The 18,501-nt window shown below is 42.7% G+C and overlaps 1 protein-coding gene across 1 annotated transcript in view; it reads left to right on the top strand.

Moving 5' to 3' along the window:
• LOC121851864 (oxidation resistance protein 1-like) overlaps positions 1 to 18,501 on the top strand; it is a gene marked incomplete at its 3' end in the record, with an annotated part of 40,543 nt that overhangs the window by 12,344 nt on the left and 9,698 nt on the right. The window contains 7 exon segments of the mRNA XM_042345954.1: positions 12,554 to 12,633; positions 13,599 to 13,706; positions 14,526 to 14,559; positions 14,562 to 14,638; positions 14,988 to 15,152; positions 16,248 to 16,451; positions 17,653 to 18,379. Coding sequence (XP_042201888.1) covers positions 12,595 to 12,633; positions 13,599 to 13,706; positions 14,526 to 14,559; positions 14,562 to 14,638; positions 14,988 to 15,152; positions 16,248 to 16,451; positions 17,653 to 18,379 — 1,354 coding nt within the window.

The following is an 18,501-nucleotide window of genomic DNA, read 5'->3' on the forward strand; positions in this document are numbered from 1 at the left end:
CATTGGCATGGTGGGGGGGGGGGGGCGTTTAAAATGCAGGACTCATTACCATATAATTATAAATCATGTGCATTTGATTTTGAGATGTCACGACCCTTATTTTTCATTTTTAATCTCTCTCTCTCCCTAATCTCCCCCATTAACACAACTGATGTGCTTGCGTGCGGGGATGGGACTCCTTTCTGGCTCGGATCCCGCTTGCTTGCCCTTGGCCAACATACATAACCTCTTGTTGTAGCAGCTCTCTCGCTGTGTTTTCCTGGTTCAGCAGTTCTACTGCTGGATTATTTTTTCCGCCTGAGAACGACCGCTTGTGTTGCGATCGAAGCATCATGATATATTTACGGTGTTGTTGGATCCTAGCCCATGTTCAACCCATGATGCTGAAAATTAATATTTATTATCAATGACCTCTGCGCAGATCTCAAAATGTCCATTGGGATTTTATTTTTTCGAATTACGTTTTACTTGGTGTGTGGTTCCCAGCAGTGCCAGTTTTGGAATAATATTAAAAATAACCCGTTGAGGAGCACTGGGCTATCGGCATTAAATATCATAACAGGTGGTGCAATTGGCCACACCACCTGCATCCTCTTGGCTCGGTGCCTGCAGGAGAGTGGCTGTCCAAAGTCAAGTCGAAGCCGATGGACCGTGACCTCAACATCCGTGCATCTTGCACTAAGCTCGAAGAGGCATGACTGTTTTTTACAATGTGAAATATTTGACTCGTAGGCATGAGCATTTTTGCTGCGATTGGAATCCTGCCCACGTTTATGCATCATTTCTTTATTTTCTGATTGTTTAAATGTATTATGTTAACACAACACTATTTGCAATTCTCCTATTTTACATCTTGACTTAAAGCTTTCGTGACTGCAGGAATTCATATTCAAATGGTAAGGATTTTCAACTTATATAAAGTGTAAAATAGGATATTCTTTGGGTCTTTTGCTAAAGTTACGTAGATAGGTTTTTTTACCTATCTATGTGACTTTACCGAAAGACCCAAAGAATATCCTATTCTACACTTTATATAAATTGAAAATCGATACAATTTGAATGTTCAAATCATGTTGTATTAACATCATCGTTAGTATTAAAGATTGTAAAGTTCCGAGTGCGCTCTATACGCGAAATTTTCTCATAAGAAATTAAACCCCCCGCAGGGGAAATCTTAGGTTTGAAAATTAGCAGACGCAAGGGTAGTTTTAACCAGACGACATTTTCTGCAGTGGGAACATATATCTACTGTTTGGGCTAACAGCCATGGTGTTGATGCAAGAAGGCTGTAGAGTATCCAGTGTGGGCCAGAACTTGGGTAACATTCTCATTAAATACAGTTGAATGCCCCCATTTGCAACCTGACATTTGCAGACCGATGCCAAGCACCAAACCATATGTATTACTGGGTTGAGACGTACCCTGAGCAGAACCAACGTATCCTTCCCTCTCAACCAATACGGGTCCCTGAAAAAAACATTAAAACACTTTTAACTTGTTTCTGAGATATCACTCGCTAAGGTGTAATCTGTGGCTCACGATCGAACTCTATTTTCAAGATTCATAGCGCACTGTGCGAACCACTATACCCTACTCTCACAAGTATACACATATTTCAAGAACAGGGAAGTAAAGGGAGATAAAAAAATGATTTACTCTGTTTTTATATAAATTGGAGAAGTGGTTTTATTTACAAGAAAAGAAGTATATTTTATGTTTGAGTCTATCTAAATCTTATACGCGAGGTTTATAAATCGGCATGCAACAATGTGTTCCTCCGTGGTGTGTCATCATTCGCGAAGAGTTGCGATTTAATTGAGGAACGGAATATTTATTTACAATTGTTCTCCAGGAGGACATTGTGTGCTGGGGTCATGGTCTAGTTTTGAAACATTATCTACAAATTAAGCGTTGGAAATATTCATAGCAATCATGGCATCCGACGGCAAAACTTGGCAGGGCCCTCTTTGAAAGAGTCACGAGACACAAGCTTTTCGGGGTAAACAAGAAAATTCTGATAAACTAAAATCATCATAATATAAACTAAATACTGTAGTGAAAAATAACATTACTATGACAACTATTCATTAATCCTGTGCTTCTATGTGTATTGCCCACTTAGTGGGGAGTGGTAGTGTAGCGGTTAGCACGCTGCGCTACGAACCTGGCGACCCGAGTTTGATTCCCGCTCATGGCCACAATCAGTGACATTTATCTGAACTGGTCCTGGGCCTCTCCTAGGTCGACTCAGCCTCAAATGAGTACCTGGTGCGATGTGTAAACATCGCCACTGGGGAGACAAAGGCGGCCGAGCGTGGTGCTGACCACCCACCCCCTCGTGTGCCGTTCTTGCCTTCATAGGTGCTCGCTAGCAGCACTTGCTCCAACAGTCTGTTACAGGCTGTTCAATGGCTGGATGAAGACCCCATGCCGTACAAGTAATGAGGGTTATTTGACCATACTTCACCAATCTGGTCAATGAGGATTGGTGAAGGTAGGGGGCAGAGCAGAGCAACAAGACATGTGTCCATACTCTTTTCCTTCTGTTGCCCACAACACCTCTATACCTGTATGCGTGGTGGTCATCCACTCACTGTCCAGACTCAACTCTGCTCAGCTTTCAAAGTCGGTGCTTTTCTTACATGCAAAGTGCGTGCAAATGTTTAACAAATAAACCATAATTGCTGTTGGATTTTGGTCACCTGATCTATCACGGTGAATCGTTTTGTTGACCAACTACACATGTAATGTACTTGCTTTGCCATTCCTCATTAGCAAAGCTGCATAAGCTGAATGGGAATTTCTGTAATGTTTTAATTTATCCAAATTTCGTTCCATTTGTGCTCGAGCTCGGATTACTTGAGCTGATGAGGTGCACATTTAGAAACATGCGTTTTTACAGTATTTGCCCACAATACATTTCCACATGATAAGCCACTTGGTTGAGCTATAATTTGTGGCCAGGTCACTTCTGTATAGCTCAGTGGGTCTTATTTGGTAAAATAAAAATTGTAGTTTAAAGAATTTTTTGAGCTAAGCAGCTCTCTTACAAGGACGACCACAGACTTAGACCATCAACAGTGGCGGCAGTTACAGGAGATTGCAGGGAGGGAATGTGCAAACTACTGAGAAAAAACGTAAACTTATTTACATTAAACACACGCCAGAACTTACTGCAAACTGGGTAACTGATAATGCTTAAAAAATGTAAATACTGTCAAAAATCATGTTACGAACGTATGTCAATAATCTGTATTATCACCATAATGGCATGAGACAATGTATATATTTCAAACTGTGTCAGAGAAAAGCAACCAACAGTGTTAATGAAGGAACCACAGAACGTAATATCACAATACTGCTGTGAGATCCCTTCAAATTACCTTTGTGTATCCATGCACTGAGCCCACTGTTGCACTACAGTTCAGCCAATATATTTTTAATTCTCAGAGCTAGAATTTATTCCAAATTTCATGTCTTGGGTTTTTATGGAGTCATTGCTGACAACCTGGATTCATTATGGGTGGCTGAGACCTGGATTCAAACCCAAGTACTCAGCAGGGCTGACTCATTGTCCTGAGCTATCTGGCCATGTCAATCCTGTCATTTTGATAGTTGGATATTGGAAGCTTAGAGTTGCCTGGGTTTTTGGGGCCATTGGATACTTCGGAATTTTAAAAAGGCAAGTTATGGATTTTGAAGAATATTTACGTGGCAGATTGTAGGCTGGCCACATTATCATTTAGCGTGGCTTGAGGACTTCGTAACATATTGCATCCCCGGCAGGACACTGGACGTGACATTGCAACTTTGAAAGAATTAGGGCCTTATATCAGCACATTGGCTGCTTCTCGCAGGTTCAACCACTCTCAGCTGGGCAGAACAGGATGCGTGGAACTGCGTTTGGTTTTGTTGGACACGGTTGAGCAGCAGAATCCTACAGACCAGGTCGGTTCAGTCTCTCACTCGAATTTAGTTTTCACATTTACTAACATTTAGTGTAAAATGTTTTATTTATTTTAATGACTGTTTAAATGTGTTTAAAAAGTGCTGCTGTTGGCAACACGATGTTTGAATATGGTGCTTGTTCATGATTCATCAGGTTTATTATCCCATGGTTCCAACACCAATGTGTTTCAAATCGAAGTTTGAGATTACTGTGTTTTTTAATTAAATGTTCATGTTAGCATGTGATGCATGATAAATTGAGCAAGGTAGTCTGCCATATGATAGTGTCATGTCACTTTGTCAAATAACCTTGTCTGTATTTTAACATCACGGGTAAGTGAATCATCTTGTTATGCCTATATCCTTATGCCGTGTAGAGAAGATTGGAACTGCTTTCTCTAAGTTCAAAGGGTTGTATCTCACTTTAATTGAAAGTCCTATTCTGTTTTGTTGTTACGTGTATAATCACTGCTTTTAGTAAAAGAGAGACGTAGAAGCGGCAGTGTAAAAACCTGAAATGTATTCAGGAATGAGTTTCGTACGCATGTCGAACTTTTGCACTGTAAGTAGCCAGCCGCGCTAATCGGAGGTGCGCACGAAGGACAACAAACTAAACACAAAAAGCTGTTCTAAAGAAATTGGTTTTCAATCTCGATTTAAAAGCGCTTCCTAATATTGGAAGGATGAGTGTTCCAGACAGCCGCAGAACCGCATCTTAAAGTGTGCGATGCAGTGACCGTCTTTGTTCGATGGTAAGCCAAATTCACTGCAAGGATGACCAGAGTTTGCGTGATGGTCTATGCTTCTTAACGAGAAAAGTTTTACTTTACTAACACCTACTTTTATATTGTATCGGTGACGTATGCCATGCTTACTTTTCAAAGTCTGGTCTTGAACAATAACACAGACTGAGAGTTGATAAAAAAAAAGTGCATTCACGCACTCTGATATATGTGTGTATATTTTTTTTATGGAATAGTCAAGTCGAAGTTGTTAACATTGAAAGAAAAATTCACAAAACTCCCTGTATTTGAATAAAATTCCGATTCAGCTCTCAACACAAATAATCGTTCACAATAACCTTGAAGTAGTTAATCGTTTGTATTAATATTGCTCTCTAAGCTAATCATGTTTATATTTACGTGCATATTTATACATGAGATGGGTGTGCATTACAATTCACTTAGTGGAGATACATTGTGTATATTTACATGTGCCGTAATATTATATATACATCATCACACTATATTAGAACACAAGTTTTGCTGGCTGGATTTATGCCTGGAATCCTGGCTGGTGAGCAAGTTGCACGTGCATTGTGCAGACATCACGTCGCCCCCCCCCAACTCTCCATCCCCTCCATGGATCCCGCGCAATTGAGGCAGAGTGAAAGAGTAGATATTTGAAGAAGTGAGACAGAGGAGGAAGGAAGAGATAGGGAGGAGAGGGCAGGGGGGGGAGAGTGAAACGGCATTCAAGGCAGAAGAGTGCAAAATAGAAAGAGGAGAGTGAGGGCAAGTGGGAGGGAGAATTCTAAAGAGGCAACGGAGGTTTGCGATGGCAAAGGGAGAGGTGGGAATAAGGAGAGCGAGGGTGAGAGGTGAGTACGATACAGGGAGAGAGATAGGGTGAGGGAAGTGGGTGAGATACAGTGGAGCGGGAAGAGGAATATAGAGGGAGGGGAGAAGTAAAGAAATTAACCCGTAAAACAAAGTTTTTCACTGTAAATCCTTTATATGCGTGGCGGCTAGAGTCCTCTCGTCCTCTGGCTTGAGATGGCTGCCACCTATGGGTCAGATGATTGTCTGCAGTATTAAACAATTGGTAATTAAATATTTAATTTGTTTTCCCTAAACAGTGTAAAATTTAGGAAAACATTTTCACGAACATTAATTGTCACGCACAACGAGTCTGTGTGCAAAATGTCAGCTCGATTGGATCACGGGAAGTGGGTTAAAAAACGACCGAAAGGTTTGCACGGTCGTAAGCAAGCAAGCAAGCACGCAAGCAAGCGAACTTAATATAAAGGATTTAAAAAAGGGGCCGGAATAGAGAAATATTAACAGAGACGAAACGAGAAAATGATCTAAGAAGACAAGAGAATGGTGGAGAGGGACAGGGCTGTGTATGAATTCAAGTTTTGCTGGCTGGCTGTGAGGGACGGGCAGACGGTCACATCCAAAGGACGTGTGGGTTTCTGTTGTAAACAAACATTTATTTTCTAAATGCTGAACATGGAAATAGTTGCATCTCGCAGTAGCAGGTCTGAGGGTGAGAGAGTCAAGTCCCTTATTTAATTCGTGTCATTGTAGATGATATAAGTAACGTATGTATGTTGAACTTCTTTTGCACCGTATGCAGCCAACCGTGCTAATCGGAGGTGCACAACAAAATCTATAAGCAGACAGTTCACCATCCCGTGTCTGTCCCTACACATGGGAATAAAGTAGTCTTTACACATCCCATCAGTCACACGGCCTTCTGGGGGTACATCATTCTACCACCATTGGTTCAAGAAAGTTTGACGGCTGATGACACTGTCGAATCTGGTCTCCAGTTTGCTTGTATTGAACCAATGCTGTTGAAATTATGCACTTTCAGAAGGCCGTGTGGCTGATGGGATTTGGGATGGAGGGCATATTGGCTGCTGCGTTTTCATTTGGTGTATGAATTATGGTGGCCGAGATATAATAGCACATTTACTAATGTGGTGATAGCTCAAGTTGTCCTTGATGGAAATAGCTTCACCACTGTCTCTGCTCTTGGGCATGCAGTTTAATTTCAGGAATGCAGTATCTTGACAATATTTGCACTTTTTATATGCCTGTCTACATATCAGTGTATAGCGTGTAAGTGGAAGTGCTGGCAAATTATCTTACACACATTGATATATTGGCATACTGACAGGTCTCAACCCACACCCCTCTGCACAAAGAGTACAGTGGCTGGATACAGTGCGGGTTTTTTGTTGAAGGAAGTGGTGTGCACGTGATGTTTACAACTCCACGTTAGTCCGAGGCTGAGCGAAGTTTGTTATCTCACTCCCACAAGGCGAGAGCCACTATAAACCATGCCCACACTTGCAGCGCCTGTCTGACGTTTATATTACTTGCCACCGGTACACCTGTGGGAATAGTTTTTGCAGGCGACAGCCGGGAACGGACGTAGCTCAGCTCGTCATGGAACACTTTCTGAACGCGGTCATCAGAAGCACCGCCGAGTTTTTTCAAAACTCTGAGGTTGAATTCATCGACGTGGACCAAGCAGGGGACAAGGCACAGACGAGTCCCCCAGCTCCACGGATTCGCCAAAGCCTCCAGACTCGCCCCGTGCCACGCTCACTTCGTGGATTCCGCTCGCCGCGTTGTTCAGCAGCAGCAGCAAGAGAGATGAATTGGAGCCGATCGTGGAGGAGGAAAGCTGCGCTGGGGCAAAGGGGCACGATGGCGTTTGCACCCAGGAGCAGGCGTCTCTGCAGTTAGCCCCCCGTGCCACTGTGGTCGAACTTCAACCCGGTATCCGGCAGTATCATTATGGACCTCTCAAATATGATTATGACTCGCCTGAAGGTAAATGTGTTTTTTATGCTTTATTTTACCAGGCAAGGCCCACAGAGATGTTTAGCTATTTTTTCATAAGCGACCTGGCCAATAATTATAGCTCAACGAAGAGGCTCATCGTATGGAAATTTATAGCGGCCAGATACTCTAAAACGCTTGTTTCTGAATGTGGAGGGAAAAAACGGAGGACCCGGAGATAAATTAACGCGACCACGGGGAGTAACATGTAAAGACCAAAAATACAGGTGTCAGGGTCGGGCTCGAACCTATGACCTTCTGTATATCAGGCGAGGTAGTTGACATTTCGCCCCGCACTCCCCCAACACGAGTGGGGTTGTAAAGTTAATATTTGGTAGAATGTCAAATAGAGATCTACTCTGCTTATAAGCTGCGTATATTTCCTCAATGGGTGGGTGGACACACATGCGTGCTTCGCTTGTGAATTTTAAGAATTACTGAATAGGTGCTTGCACCCATCCTCGCTTGAGTTGATGTGTGGAAACATGATTTGTTGAATGTCACAGGTCAGACGAGTGCGTGTAAGCTTTTCAAGTCGGATGTAATTGCAATTACATTTTCTCTTAATGCCTTGCGTCTTGACACATCTTGAGGCACATTGATGTTTGTGCTAGATTCTACCAAATCCCACCAGTTGCTGTGAACTCATCAAACTACTGTTCCAATATCTGATGCAAGGGCTGACTGTTACGTGAAAATGTTTTCACGAACTTTGGTGTATTCTCTTGCAAATGACAAGTTCATACAAATTTGTATTTCTGAATGCGTACTGGTGTAAACCAGTTTGATAGAGACGAGATTCAAATGTTGACAAAATAGCCTAAGCATATCTTGGCCATGTGCTCATTATTGTTAGTAGACACATGAATGTTTTGGTCAAAATGTTACAACAACAAAAACATTGGCTAGCATGTAAATTGGTCTCTATAAATGCGTACAAAATATTACGTATTTATATAGTGAATTACCCCAGAAGGTCAATTGAAATGTATAAACCTACTGAATTTGTAAAAAACATAAAAGTGCCATGTGTGTTATTAACACTCTTGCAAAAGCAAATTAACAAAAGTCTAACGTTTTGGGCAATGGCCTATTTAAAGAACACCATTTGTTCAAATTTGTATCAAATACTATATCTCATGAACAAATGTATATATATTTTGTTATTATACGTAGTTATTGAACGTGTTGAGTTAACTAACCATCGTGTGATGCCTTTTATGACAATTCTAAAATACGTTGATAAAATTATATTCGTTGTTCAGCAAAATTGTCTCATATTTTTGGGACTGCTCAGTGAAAACCTAAGACTAGTCAAAATGTTAATATCCAAAATAATCAATGTTATACAAGCGTTGTCATTTGTAGTTGATGCAATAAAAAAACGTACAGCATCTGAAATTGCAGTCTAACATGGTGTGTGCATAGCACAGGATAATTTGCTGCACCTTGATATGATTAATGTTTGATGTGTTTCGTACCGTTTGCTTGTGCCGCACTGGATGAGCAAACAGCTTCGTTCACATCATTTTTAAACACCAAATTAATTGTCATATTTAATTTTTTCGGGTCTCCAAACTTCTGACGGATGCAAACAAAGGACTTAGCATAGAGCTGTTTGCTGTAAGGTAGACAAGTGTTAAATGTTTTATAACTTTCAGAAGAAATAATATGACCGCAACCACAAAAAATGTTCCATGATGTTAAGTATAACTTTAGGCAGGAGTGTTTCTGGCCAAGTACATGCGTCATGTTTGGTTATATATTAATTGTAATATTGATGAATAATGTATAACCTTTTGTCAATCAATTGCTTGAGAAAAGCGTTGCTATACCCTGGCATGGTGTCGAGATGTTAACTACCTCGCCTGGTATGCAGGAGGTTGTGGGTCCGATCCCGACCTTGATGCCTGTATATTTGGAGTTTGCGTGTGTCTCTCCCCATTTTCGTGTGGATTTTTCTCCAGGTCCTCCAGTTTCCCCTCCACATTTAGATTCAACGTCATGCGTCTTAGAGTATTTGCCTACTATAAATTTACACATGTTAAGCCACTTTATTGGGCTATCATTTATGACCAGATCGCTTCTGAAAAAGAGCTATAGAGCTCAATAGGCATTACCTGGTAAAATAAAAAGTTGTTTTATCATAACCTACCACAATTGCAGATGGTTGGTTCATATATCACTTGGCAATGATGTTAGGAATTGAACTTGGGTAAGTGGCTTCATTGTGCAGTGTCCTACCAACTGAACCACCACTCTCATGTACATATTCATTTAAAACTACAACATTTGCAGACTCCATCATGGTTCACAGTGTGCACAGGTGACGTTTATGATTTTGTGATGGTTACAGCACGTGAACTGGCTCCAACCACATCGTAAAACCAGTTAGCTTGCAACTTTATCTTGGCAATTACTGCCAGGCATGTGCTGCAGTTTATGATGGAGAAGCTAATCACTTTGCTACCATTATTGGCATGAAATGTATGTCTGCATACAGTAGCAGCATTGTTAACATTCAATGAGCAGGATGTACTTTGCTTTCAACAGTTATCTCAGCATGTGTATATGGTAATCTAAATAGTTGTAGAAACATTTTTTATTGAAACAGTTGTATTTTATGATTGACAAAAATCTTTATGTTTGTAATAACATGTCAGTGCAATGTCTGGTAGATTAAAGTAGTGTGCAAGGTCGAAGCAAAAGAGTGATTGAGTAAGGCTACAGTGCCCTTCATCATGCACAAATTTCCTGTTTTCTTGATATGATCGTGAGTCATGTGTTGTCACTCAACCTAATGGAGGCAGAGCCAGCGAGTCTGCAGAGCCAGCGAGTCTGCAGGGCTCGCGCGTGTCATTGTCAGTCTTTTTTAACCATCCATTTCAAGTCTCCGTATGCTGATAATGCCACCCGGTAACCTGTGCTTGCAATGTATCTCACTTTCCCACCTGTTCCCCTCTGTGATAATCATTGCCTTCTTGGCTTTCCACTGAGTGGACTTTCCGGCATATGGCCAGATATGTTGATCCCTTTGAATCGCCGCTCGTAATGTCTTTTGGCCAAATTAAGTGTGTGGTTGATACCCCAGCCTCCAATGTGTACAGTGATAAGTCTATGGCACGAGATGAAGTGTCTGATATGTTAGCTCGTCGGTGAAATGTCTTTACCAAGAGCTAAACCAGAATGAATGCAGCCATTGCTTTTGTCATTTAACCTCTGGTCACATCGCTATGAATCTGCAATCATGCAATGTTGCAGTTAGTTATCAATTCCCTTTGGGCGGAAAGGTAGTGCAGTGGTAACACTCGTGCCCGACAGCACCTCCGTTTAGCACGGTTGGCTGTGTAGGGGACGAAAGAAGTTCAAAATACAGCGAGAAGGGTTTTGATTGCCGACTCAGATGCTGCACTGTGGATTTTCTATATCCGAGTTCTCTGATTTCTTCCCATGGCCAAAAGAAACATACACCGTAACTGGTATTAGCCAAACATCCAAATGCTGAAACATTACCCACAAATTACTCATTCGGAATTATATTTTGGATTACAACGATGCCCCTCGGTATATATAAATCTGGCAGGGCCCTTCTGACAAAGTTTTGAGACTCACTGCAGCTCTCCTGGGTAAACAAACACACTTTTATATTTCCAAAGGAGCTTTTATCAATCTATATAAAAGCTGTCTTGTTTAAGCATTTTTATATTCGCCTATGTTCACGTGAACTTTTCAGGCCCCTTCATCCTCTTAAGATGCCCAGCACTGATGACTTATTTTAATGGCCTTAACACCCAGCAAGAAGACGCTGCCACTGCTGAATAATATTTACATTTTAACAGCGTGATTACATTAATACAATTTGGCCAGCAGACAGTCCATTGGGAGTTTTTTTTATTTATTGTGACGCTATAAGATAATTTATACTGACTCATCGCCTCATCGCCTCATCATTGCCGTTGTTTTACCACAACATTTGTTTGACCCAAAGCAAGCTTTAATTGCACGTGGGCTGTTACACATATATTAGCCACTGTACGTCGCTAATAAATAAACCCTCTGCTATATTGAGCATGTAATTATTTTTTAACGCACAAAACGATTGCTCAAGATTATAGTGCTGCTGACTAAAGAACCCTGCGAAAACTTTCTGCCAAATCTATCTCGCAAGAACTAAAGACTTTAGTTTCTTCTATTCAGTCTTCCACTTTTAAATAAGGTGGGTTTTATTTTCTGAATGATTAAAGTCCTTATATATGAGCTTGTTCATGTACGCTTATACCGTATTTCAAATCCAAATAAATGATAATCGCAATCTGTCAATATACTGTTGGATGGAGGCTTCACCACGCCGTATCGGTCTTGGGGGTTGTTTGACCATACTTCACCATGCCGGTTGACGGACGTTGGTGAAAGGTGTGCTCGTGACTGCTTAAGATGACACTAGCAATTGATGACAAAATCTTTGTGGCTGAGAAAATGGACTCAGGTTTGCCAGGTTCATTGTATATTGGACTAACATCGTTTATGCTCCATCCCCCGTCTTTAACGGGTAATTTGAGATGCTTATAACTTGTGCAGGCACACAGTGTTCTGCAATGCATCAGTATAAATACAAAGACAAATAAGCATTGTAAATCGTGGAATTCTGAAATAAACCACTGAGCACGCTATTCTAATCCTGGAACAACGAGCAGATGCATGTGGGGCACACCCCTCTCACTGTAAAATATCTAATTTTAAGCTGCTATGATTGTAGCCTTGATTGCCATTTGTCCAGTAATTATTCTTATGCAGGTATCCCCGCATCAACAATTGAATGGGCCATCTCGTATTCCCCACACTTTCCCCCTGGCAAAATAATCAAAAGATCCTAAATTCCCCATTTGTTATATATATATAATCCTTGTAGTACACAATGGGAGAAATTTACTGATGGAATTGATTGTGTTTGTGTATTGCGTCTAATTAAACATAATATTACATTTCCCTCCCCCCCCCTTATCGCTCGTCTTTTGTGGGGGTTGCAGACACAGGCCAGAAGAAGTCAGGCGAGCGAAAAGAAAGAAGAATGTCCTTCCAGAAGCCCAAAGGCACGATGGAGTACACGGTAATGAACACGTTGAATCAGATGTTAGATTCAACTTCCTCAAATTCCGCGGAAATGATATAAGGGGGAAACAAACCAGGATGTAAACCATCGTCTGCATGTTCAACTTTGACCCGCATATCGGGTTGCACACACAAACCCATTGTGGGTGATATGAACACTTCCACTTATCTCCAAATAAACATGCAGTGTATTTTAGTTCATTGGACAATTGACTTCTGTGACATTTGTCATGCAGCACTATTCATGTATGCAAACTTTGGACCAGTTTATTCAACCTTTGAGACTCGTCATCAGAGTTGGGGCTGTAAGCAAATGCTTTTGGGTTGCCAGATGCTATTTGCAAGAGGACTTCATCATCACAATGCAGTCCTGTTCAGCATAAACAACAATGTTGGATGATAACGTTTTGTGCCGTTGTGGAAGATTATGGGTTGTACAATAATACGGCTTCGTGTATAAATACAATAGTTGATTTAGTCCAACAGCCTATGGGCACTCCAAAACAACATTATACAAATATTTGACCAGAAAGCCTAATTATGTTACTAACCATACACTTCACAACAACACGTAATGAGGTGGTGTCGTTGCGATTCTCTGTATGACGCAGTAAGCGGTGCTGTTTTATATTGTTTTGCTATTGCCATTTTGGGTAATGGTGTTTTATTCTTGTTCTGTTTTCTACATCACTTTAATCATCTGTTGTTTGCACGCTATTGAACGTACTTCAACAAACGTTCCACCAAATGGAGAAAGTGGTCTGGTAAAAAACGTTGTCTGAAAATTATTTATTTTTTACATTTTTTAGAAGAAAGATGCCTGCTAATTTGAAGCCTTTTTTTATATTTTATAGCATTCATTACAAAAGTTATATATCAAGCCCATCTCAGGACGGGTCTTAAAGAGGTTTCCATTCTATTAGCTTTGTGTTTTACGCCGGTTTAATTGCCTCCCCTCTGCAGGCAGGTGCCCAGGATACGCTGAACAGCATTGCTCTCAAATTCGACACCACTCCTAATGAGCTGGTACAACTCAACAAACTTTTTTCACGCATGATAGTTCCAGGACAGGTAAGCAAATCTCGCAAATCCCCTCCACACTAAGCCTACGAATCATTCTGAAGAGCGCACAAAACATGTCATACACATTTGTCATTTTCTGTTCGACTCCATTTTAAGATGTAAATTTCCGGCCCGTGAATCGTGTTGTTTAACAATAGTTACCGATGCATATCATTGGAGAAAATATGTCGTTTAAGATGGTCTCTCGTTTAAATTCAAATTGTGTTGCAATTCTGCTCGGAAAAGCATGTCAGTGCCGCCAGCAAAATGCGAGTTGGGGCACGCATGTGTGAGCAGCCTCCACCTGCCGTTCTGTAGGGGGGAGGCATGCCCTAACATTTGTGAACGTTATTCATGATTCTCACCGATCTATATTTAATCAATAGCATAACGTTTTTCACCGACAGCATTTTTAATGAGTGACGGTAACCTTGAGACTTGTCTTGGCTGTAAGTAGTTGGCTAAATACGTGTATTTCTGAAAACAACAGTGAGTTTTTTTTTTTCCCATTCGAACTCGTGTATGTGCCACACATGTGTTTGACATTGTAGGGATGTTTAAAAAACAATATCTTATTGATATTATCATCATGTTTTTAATAGTTTCACACCTGAAAATATTGTTTTGTTTACGGTTGTCAGCGGAGATGGTACCAGTAGCTTACAAAGACAATGATCCCCCGTATAGCCTTAACAGACTGTAGGGGCAAGTGTTAGCGAACACCTATGAAAGCCGGCATGATACACGAGGGAGTGGGTGACCAGCACCACTAGCTCACATGCACACACACTGCGTACATGTGTGTATGATTGTTTCTCTGTTCATCAGATGCTGTACACTCCAGACCCAGACTATATGTCCAGCGATGGAGTTCCCCATCTGCGAGTCCTGTCAGCCCGCTGTCTCCTACGTCTTCAGAGGCCGAGTTTGAGAAACTGCAGGTATTAACATAGGGGTTGAAGAGGCCGGCGTTTGTTTCAAGTTATATTTACGCCGTGATCTACGCACGCAGTTAAGCCATTTGTGTACGCGCATTGCCATTGACATATCCCCGGCTTGCCGAAGAACAGTGTTCACAAATAAGCCTCAAGTCAAACGCGATTGATTTTGCGAAAAAACACTCAATACGTCCGGCTTTAACTTCGCCTGCTGTCGCGTCCGCGGGCGAATCCTCGCCGGCAGTTTGTGCGACACGCGCGCTCTCGCTCACTCTCACACCGCTCTTGCGGCCGGGCCTTCGCCACACAGCTCTTGCGCTCGAAACCGACCGCCCCCGCCTGCCTTTTCCAGGACACGGAGCCAGCGACGCAGCGACCGTCGGAGAGGCCCGCGCCCGCAACGTCATCGCCCAATCCTGCCCGGTCGGCTCGCGTTGTCTCGTCCACGTCGGAGGAGGAGGAAGCGTTGAGCGAGCGCTTCCTCAAGATCAACTGCAAGTACATCACCAACGGAAAGGTGATGCGCTGCCCGGACCGAAGCGTGCACGGTTTGCGTTTGGCGCGTGAAGATGATCGCTTCTCACGGTCGTGATGCATGTGTGTGCGTGCACTCGTGTCACATGGGAAATCATCCACTTGGTCTCTGGCAATTGTGTTCAAGGTTTTGTAGCAGCTGTGACCGGCACACGCTTGTTGTAGGTTCTGTATCTGTGAAAAGTGTGCTGCGAACCAATTGGCTGCATAGCTTCGGTGGACGATTAAAGCAGTCTGGGGTTTTTTTGGAAATATCTCCCATGTCCTTAGTTGCCGCAGTGTTCCTGTAAGATAGAGACGTTGCTAATGAGTGCGGAGAGTGGTGGGCACTGGGTGGTTATGTGAAGGCGAGTGGGATACTATTGAGTTTGTGCTTGTATGTATGTACGTACGTTGAACTTATTTCGCACCGTACATAGCCAACCGTACTAATCGGTGGTGCTTGATCGAATGGTGCTCACGAGGAATAAGAATTATGTGATTAGCGGCAAGCTGCGTACAACAACAAAAATGCTAACGATGCAGTTATGGCGCCGGCGGAAACAAACGACTCTAAAGAGAAATGATACGAGCGAGATGTGTTTTCAGCACAACCGCGCAAACCTTTGCAGTATTAATGCATATCAGACGGGGAAAAAAACCCAGACTAAAGCGAATGGCTTCTCGGATTTAAGAATTTAATCACGGACCTAAATCGTAATAAATGAATCTAATTACTCAGGGGGAGAGAGAGTTATGTTGCATACAGCGTGAGTTTGCTGGCGCATGCGTGTTTGCTCATGCCGAATTAAAGTAGGCATTTTTAGAAGGAGTCTCAAGCACAGGGTAGCTTTTCAATGCTGTTTACTTCCATTTTTTGTATATCAATGCTGTACGGTTTTGACATATTTGGTCAGCAACCACTTCCTTCCTTCCTGAGTAAACATGCCTTGAACTGGCACCTCGAAGTAAAAGTGTGGTATAGTTCATAAACGATGCTGACAAATTTGAACAGAAATCAGTCTTACGTGTAAATTCGGTGTTAATGGCTGAAACGGGTTTTGTAACCTCTGACTGTGGACATTTCTGTTTCTTGCAGGGAGTGGTGGGAGGGGTGCTTCTGGTCACACCAAACAACATCATGTTTGATCCTCACAAGCTTGACCCCCTGGTGGTAGCGAACGGCTGTGAGGAGTATGGAATTATTTGTCCAATGGATGAAGTGATATCTGCAGCCATGTACCACGATATCGTCAACACCAAGATAAAGGATGTCACTCCGATGTGCGTTAACATTTTCACTGTCTCCAATTGGTTTTACCGTTCGGCAAAAATAAATGTTTGCGTGACTCTCGTGCGGATGAGCGCATGCGGAACTCATGATGTGACACTCTTTGAGCCATCATTTGTGGCCAGGTCACTTCTCAAAAATAAGTTAATACCTCGGGTTTTTAAAAAGTGATTTGTTTACATTTCCTATACTTGGCACTCCTATCATGTTTTTGTATTGTTTGTTGTTGTGACGTTCTTACCTGTCCTTACTGGACATCTGTGAAAAAGAGCTTCATAGCTAAGTATTGGATTCCCCCAGTAAACACATTCCTGCGGAGGGAGCTGGTAGGAACGTTGGGTTGCTCGGTCAATGGCCAGGGTCAACGGCGGCGTGGTGTATTCCGCAAATATGGCCGACTGTGAGGGCGGGTACAAGCCGGCGTGTGTAGGTTAAACGTTGAGTTTTATAAGGGCACCACGGGGTGACCAGCCCCTCCCCACCCAGCCCCACCCCTCCTACCCCCCACCCAGCCCCTCCCCACCCTCCCCTCTCCACCCAGCCCCACCCCTCCCATTTTTGGATGCACGACGGACGAACGGACGGACACAATAATCCCTGTGGGCTGGTGTAACCAGGAGGTTCCTACCAGTAATACATATTCTGATATAAATAAATATTACTGAACATCTGTGAAAAAGAGCTTTAGAGCTTATCAGATTCTTCCAGTATACATACAAATTCTGATATGAATAAATATTCTGAAAAATAAATATTCGGAGAACATGCTACTTTTCCTAAAAGCTCTGTAACGTGTGCAATATTTCTTAGTTGATGGTATGTTTTACACGCTTTTTATTAACTCACTCTGTTTGTTGTTGTTGTATCCTCAAATCTTGTAACTCAATTTTAACCCACTTCCCAATGTGGTATCGACTGCAAACTTGGTATACTTATGTCATACTGATGACAATACTATATTCTATCATAAAAAATAAAATTATATATTTTTTAACATTCTTTTATATGTTATGTTTCGGCTTGGGTCTAATTGTCCACGCTCAACTGACGTTGGCTGTAAATCACCACGGTCCCTTACGTTATGGCAAGCCTCGGGGCCACTTCCTGGAGTCGTGGAGTTCTGCCATTACTCGTACGGTACATTTTATTAAAGCGTGTTTAAAAAAAAAGTTTTCAAAATATTACGTATTACTCATTCAACAGGCCTGAAGAGTGGATGAACTTGGCATTGGGGAAGAAGACGAGCAGCATCAGACCACACGGCGAGGAGCGGGAGTCCCGGCTCGTGGAGGCGGGCAACGACAGCGCAAGCACCGCACCAAAAAGCACCGAGGAGTCTCTCTCGGAAGAGGTGTTCACGGAATCGGAGTTGTCTCCCATTCGGGAGGAGGTCGCCTCTTCGGATGAACTCGAGCAGTCATCGAGGTCAGCCGAGGGCCTTGCCAACAACAGTGGTTCTGACAAGACGCTCACGGCTTCAGAGCCGCCGGAGCTGTGTGCGGGTTCTGCTCAGGACGAAGCTCGGACCACGGGCGACAGCGGTTTCGTCACCAGCCATTCGCAGGATGCCGGTGATGCATCTCTAGGGGGCCGTGATCTGAACAGCACCGAGAGCCAAGGCTCCTCCAGTGATACCACGACACAGACCACCTGCCACGAGGTCTCTATTGAAGCGGACGGAGACGGATCGAAGTCCTGCGATCATTTGGACGGCAGCGAGAAAGCCAAAGACGAGCGGGCGTCCGCTGAACCAGAGACGGGCGCCGAAGCCCCGGCAGAATCTGAACCAAACGCTTCAGTCGAAAAAGAGCCTGAGAAAGTTAACGAAGGTGCCAAGGGAGTTGTAGGGCAGACAGAAGAACTCGAGGAGCTAAGAAAGATGTGGAAGTCGCACACATTGCAGCATACGCGAGAGCAGAGAGATAACATACAGCATGCAGGCGAGTGTCTATCTGTTTATCTTTTGCAATAACCTAAGAAATACTAATTTATTTTTGAACACAACTCTGACTGTTTTTCCTAGAATATATTTGCCAACCTCTAACCCCTTTTGGAGCACTGA

Source organism: Callorhinchus milii, unplaced genomic scaffold (assembly GCF_018977255.1).
Source record: "Callorhinchus milii isolate IMCB2004 unplaced genomic scaffold, IMCB_Cmil_1.0 Scaffold169, whole genome shotgun sequence".
Classification (NCBI taxonomy): Eukaryota; Metazoa; Chordata; class Chondrichthyes; order Chimaeriformes; family Callorhinchidae; genus Callorhinchus; species Callorhinchus milii.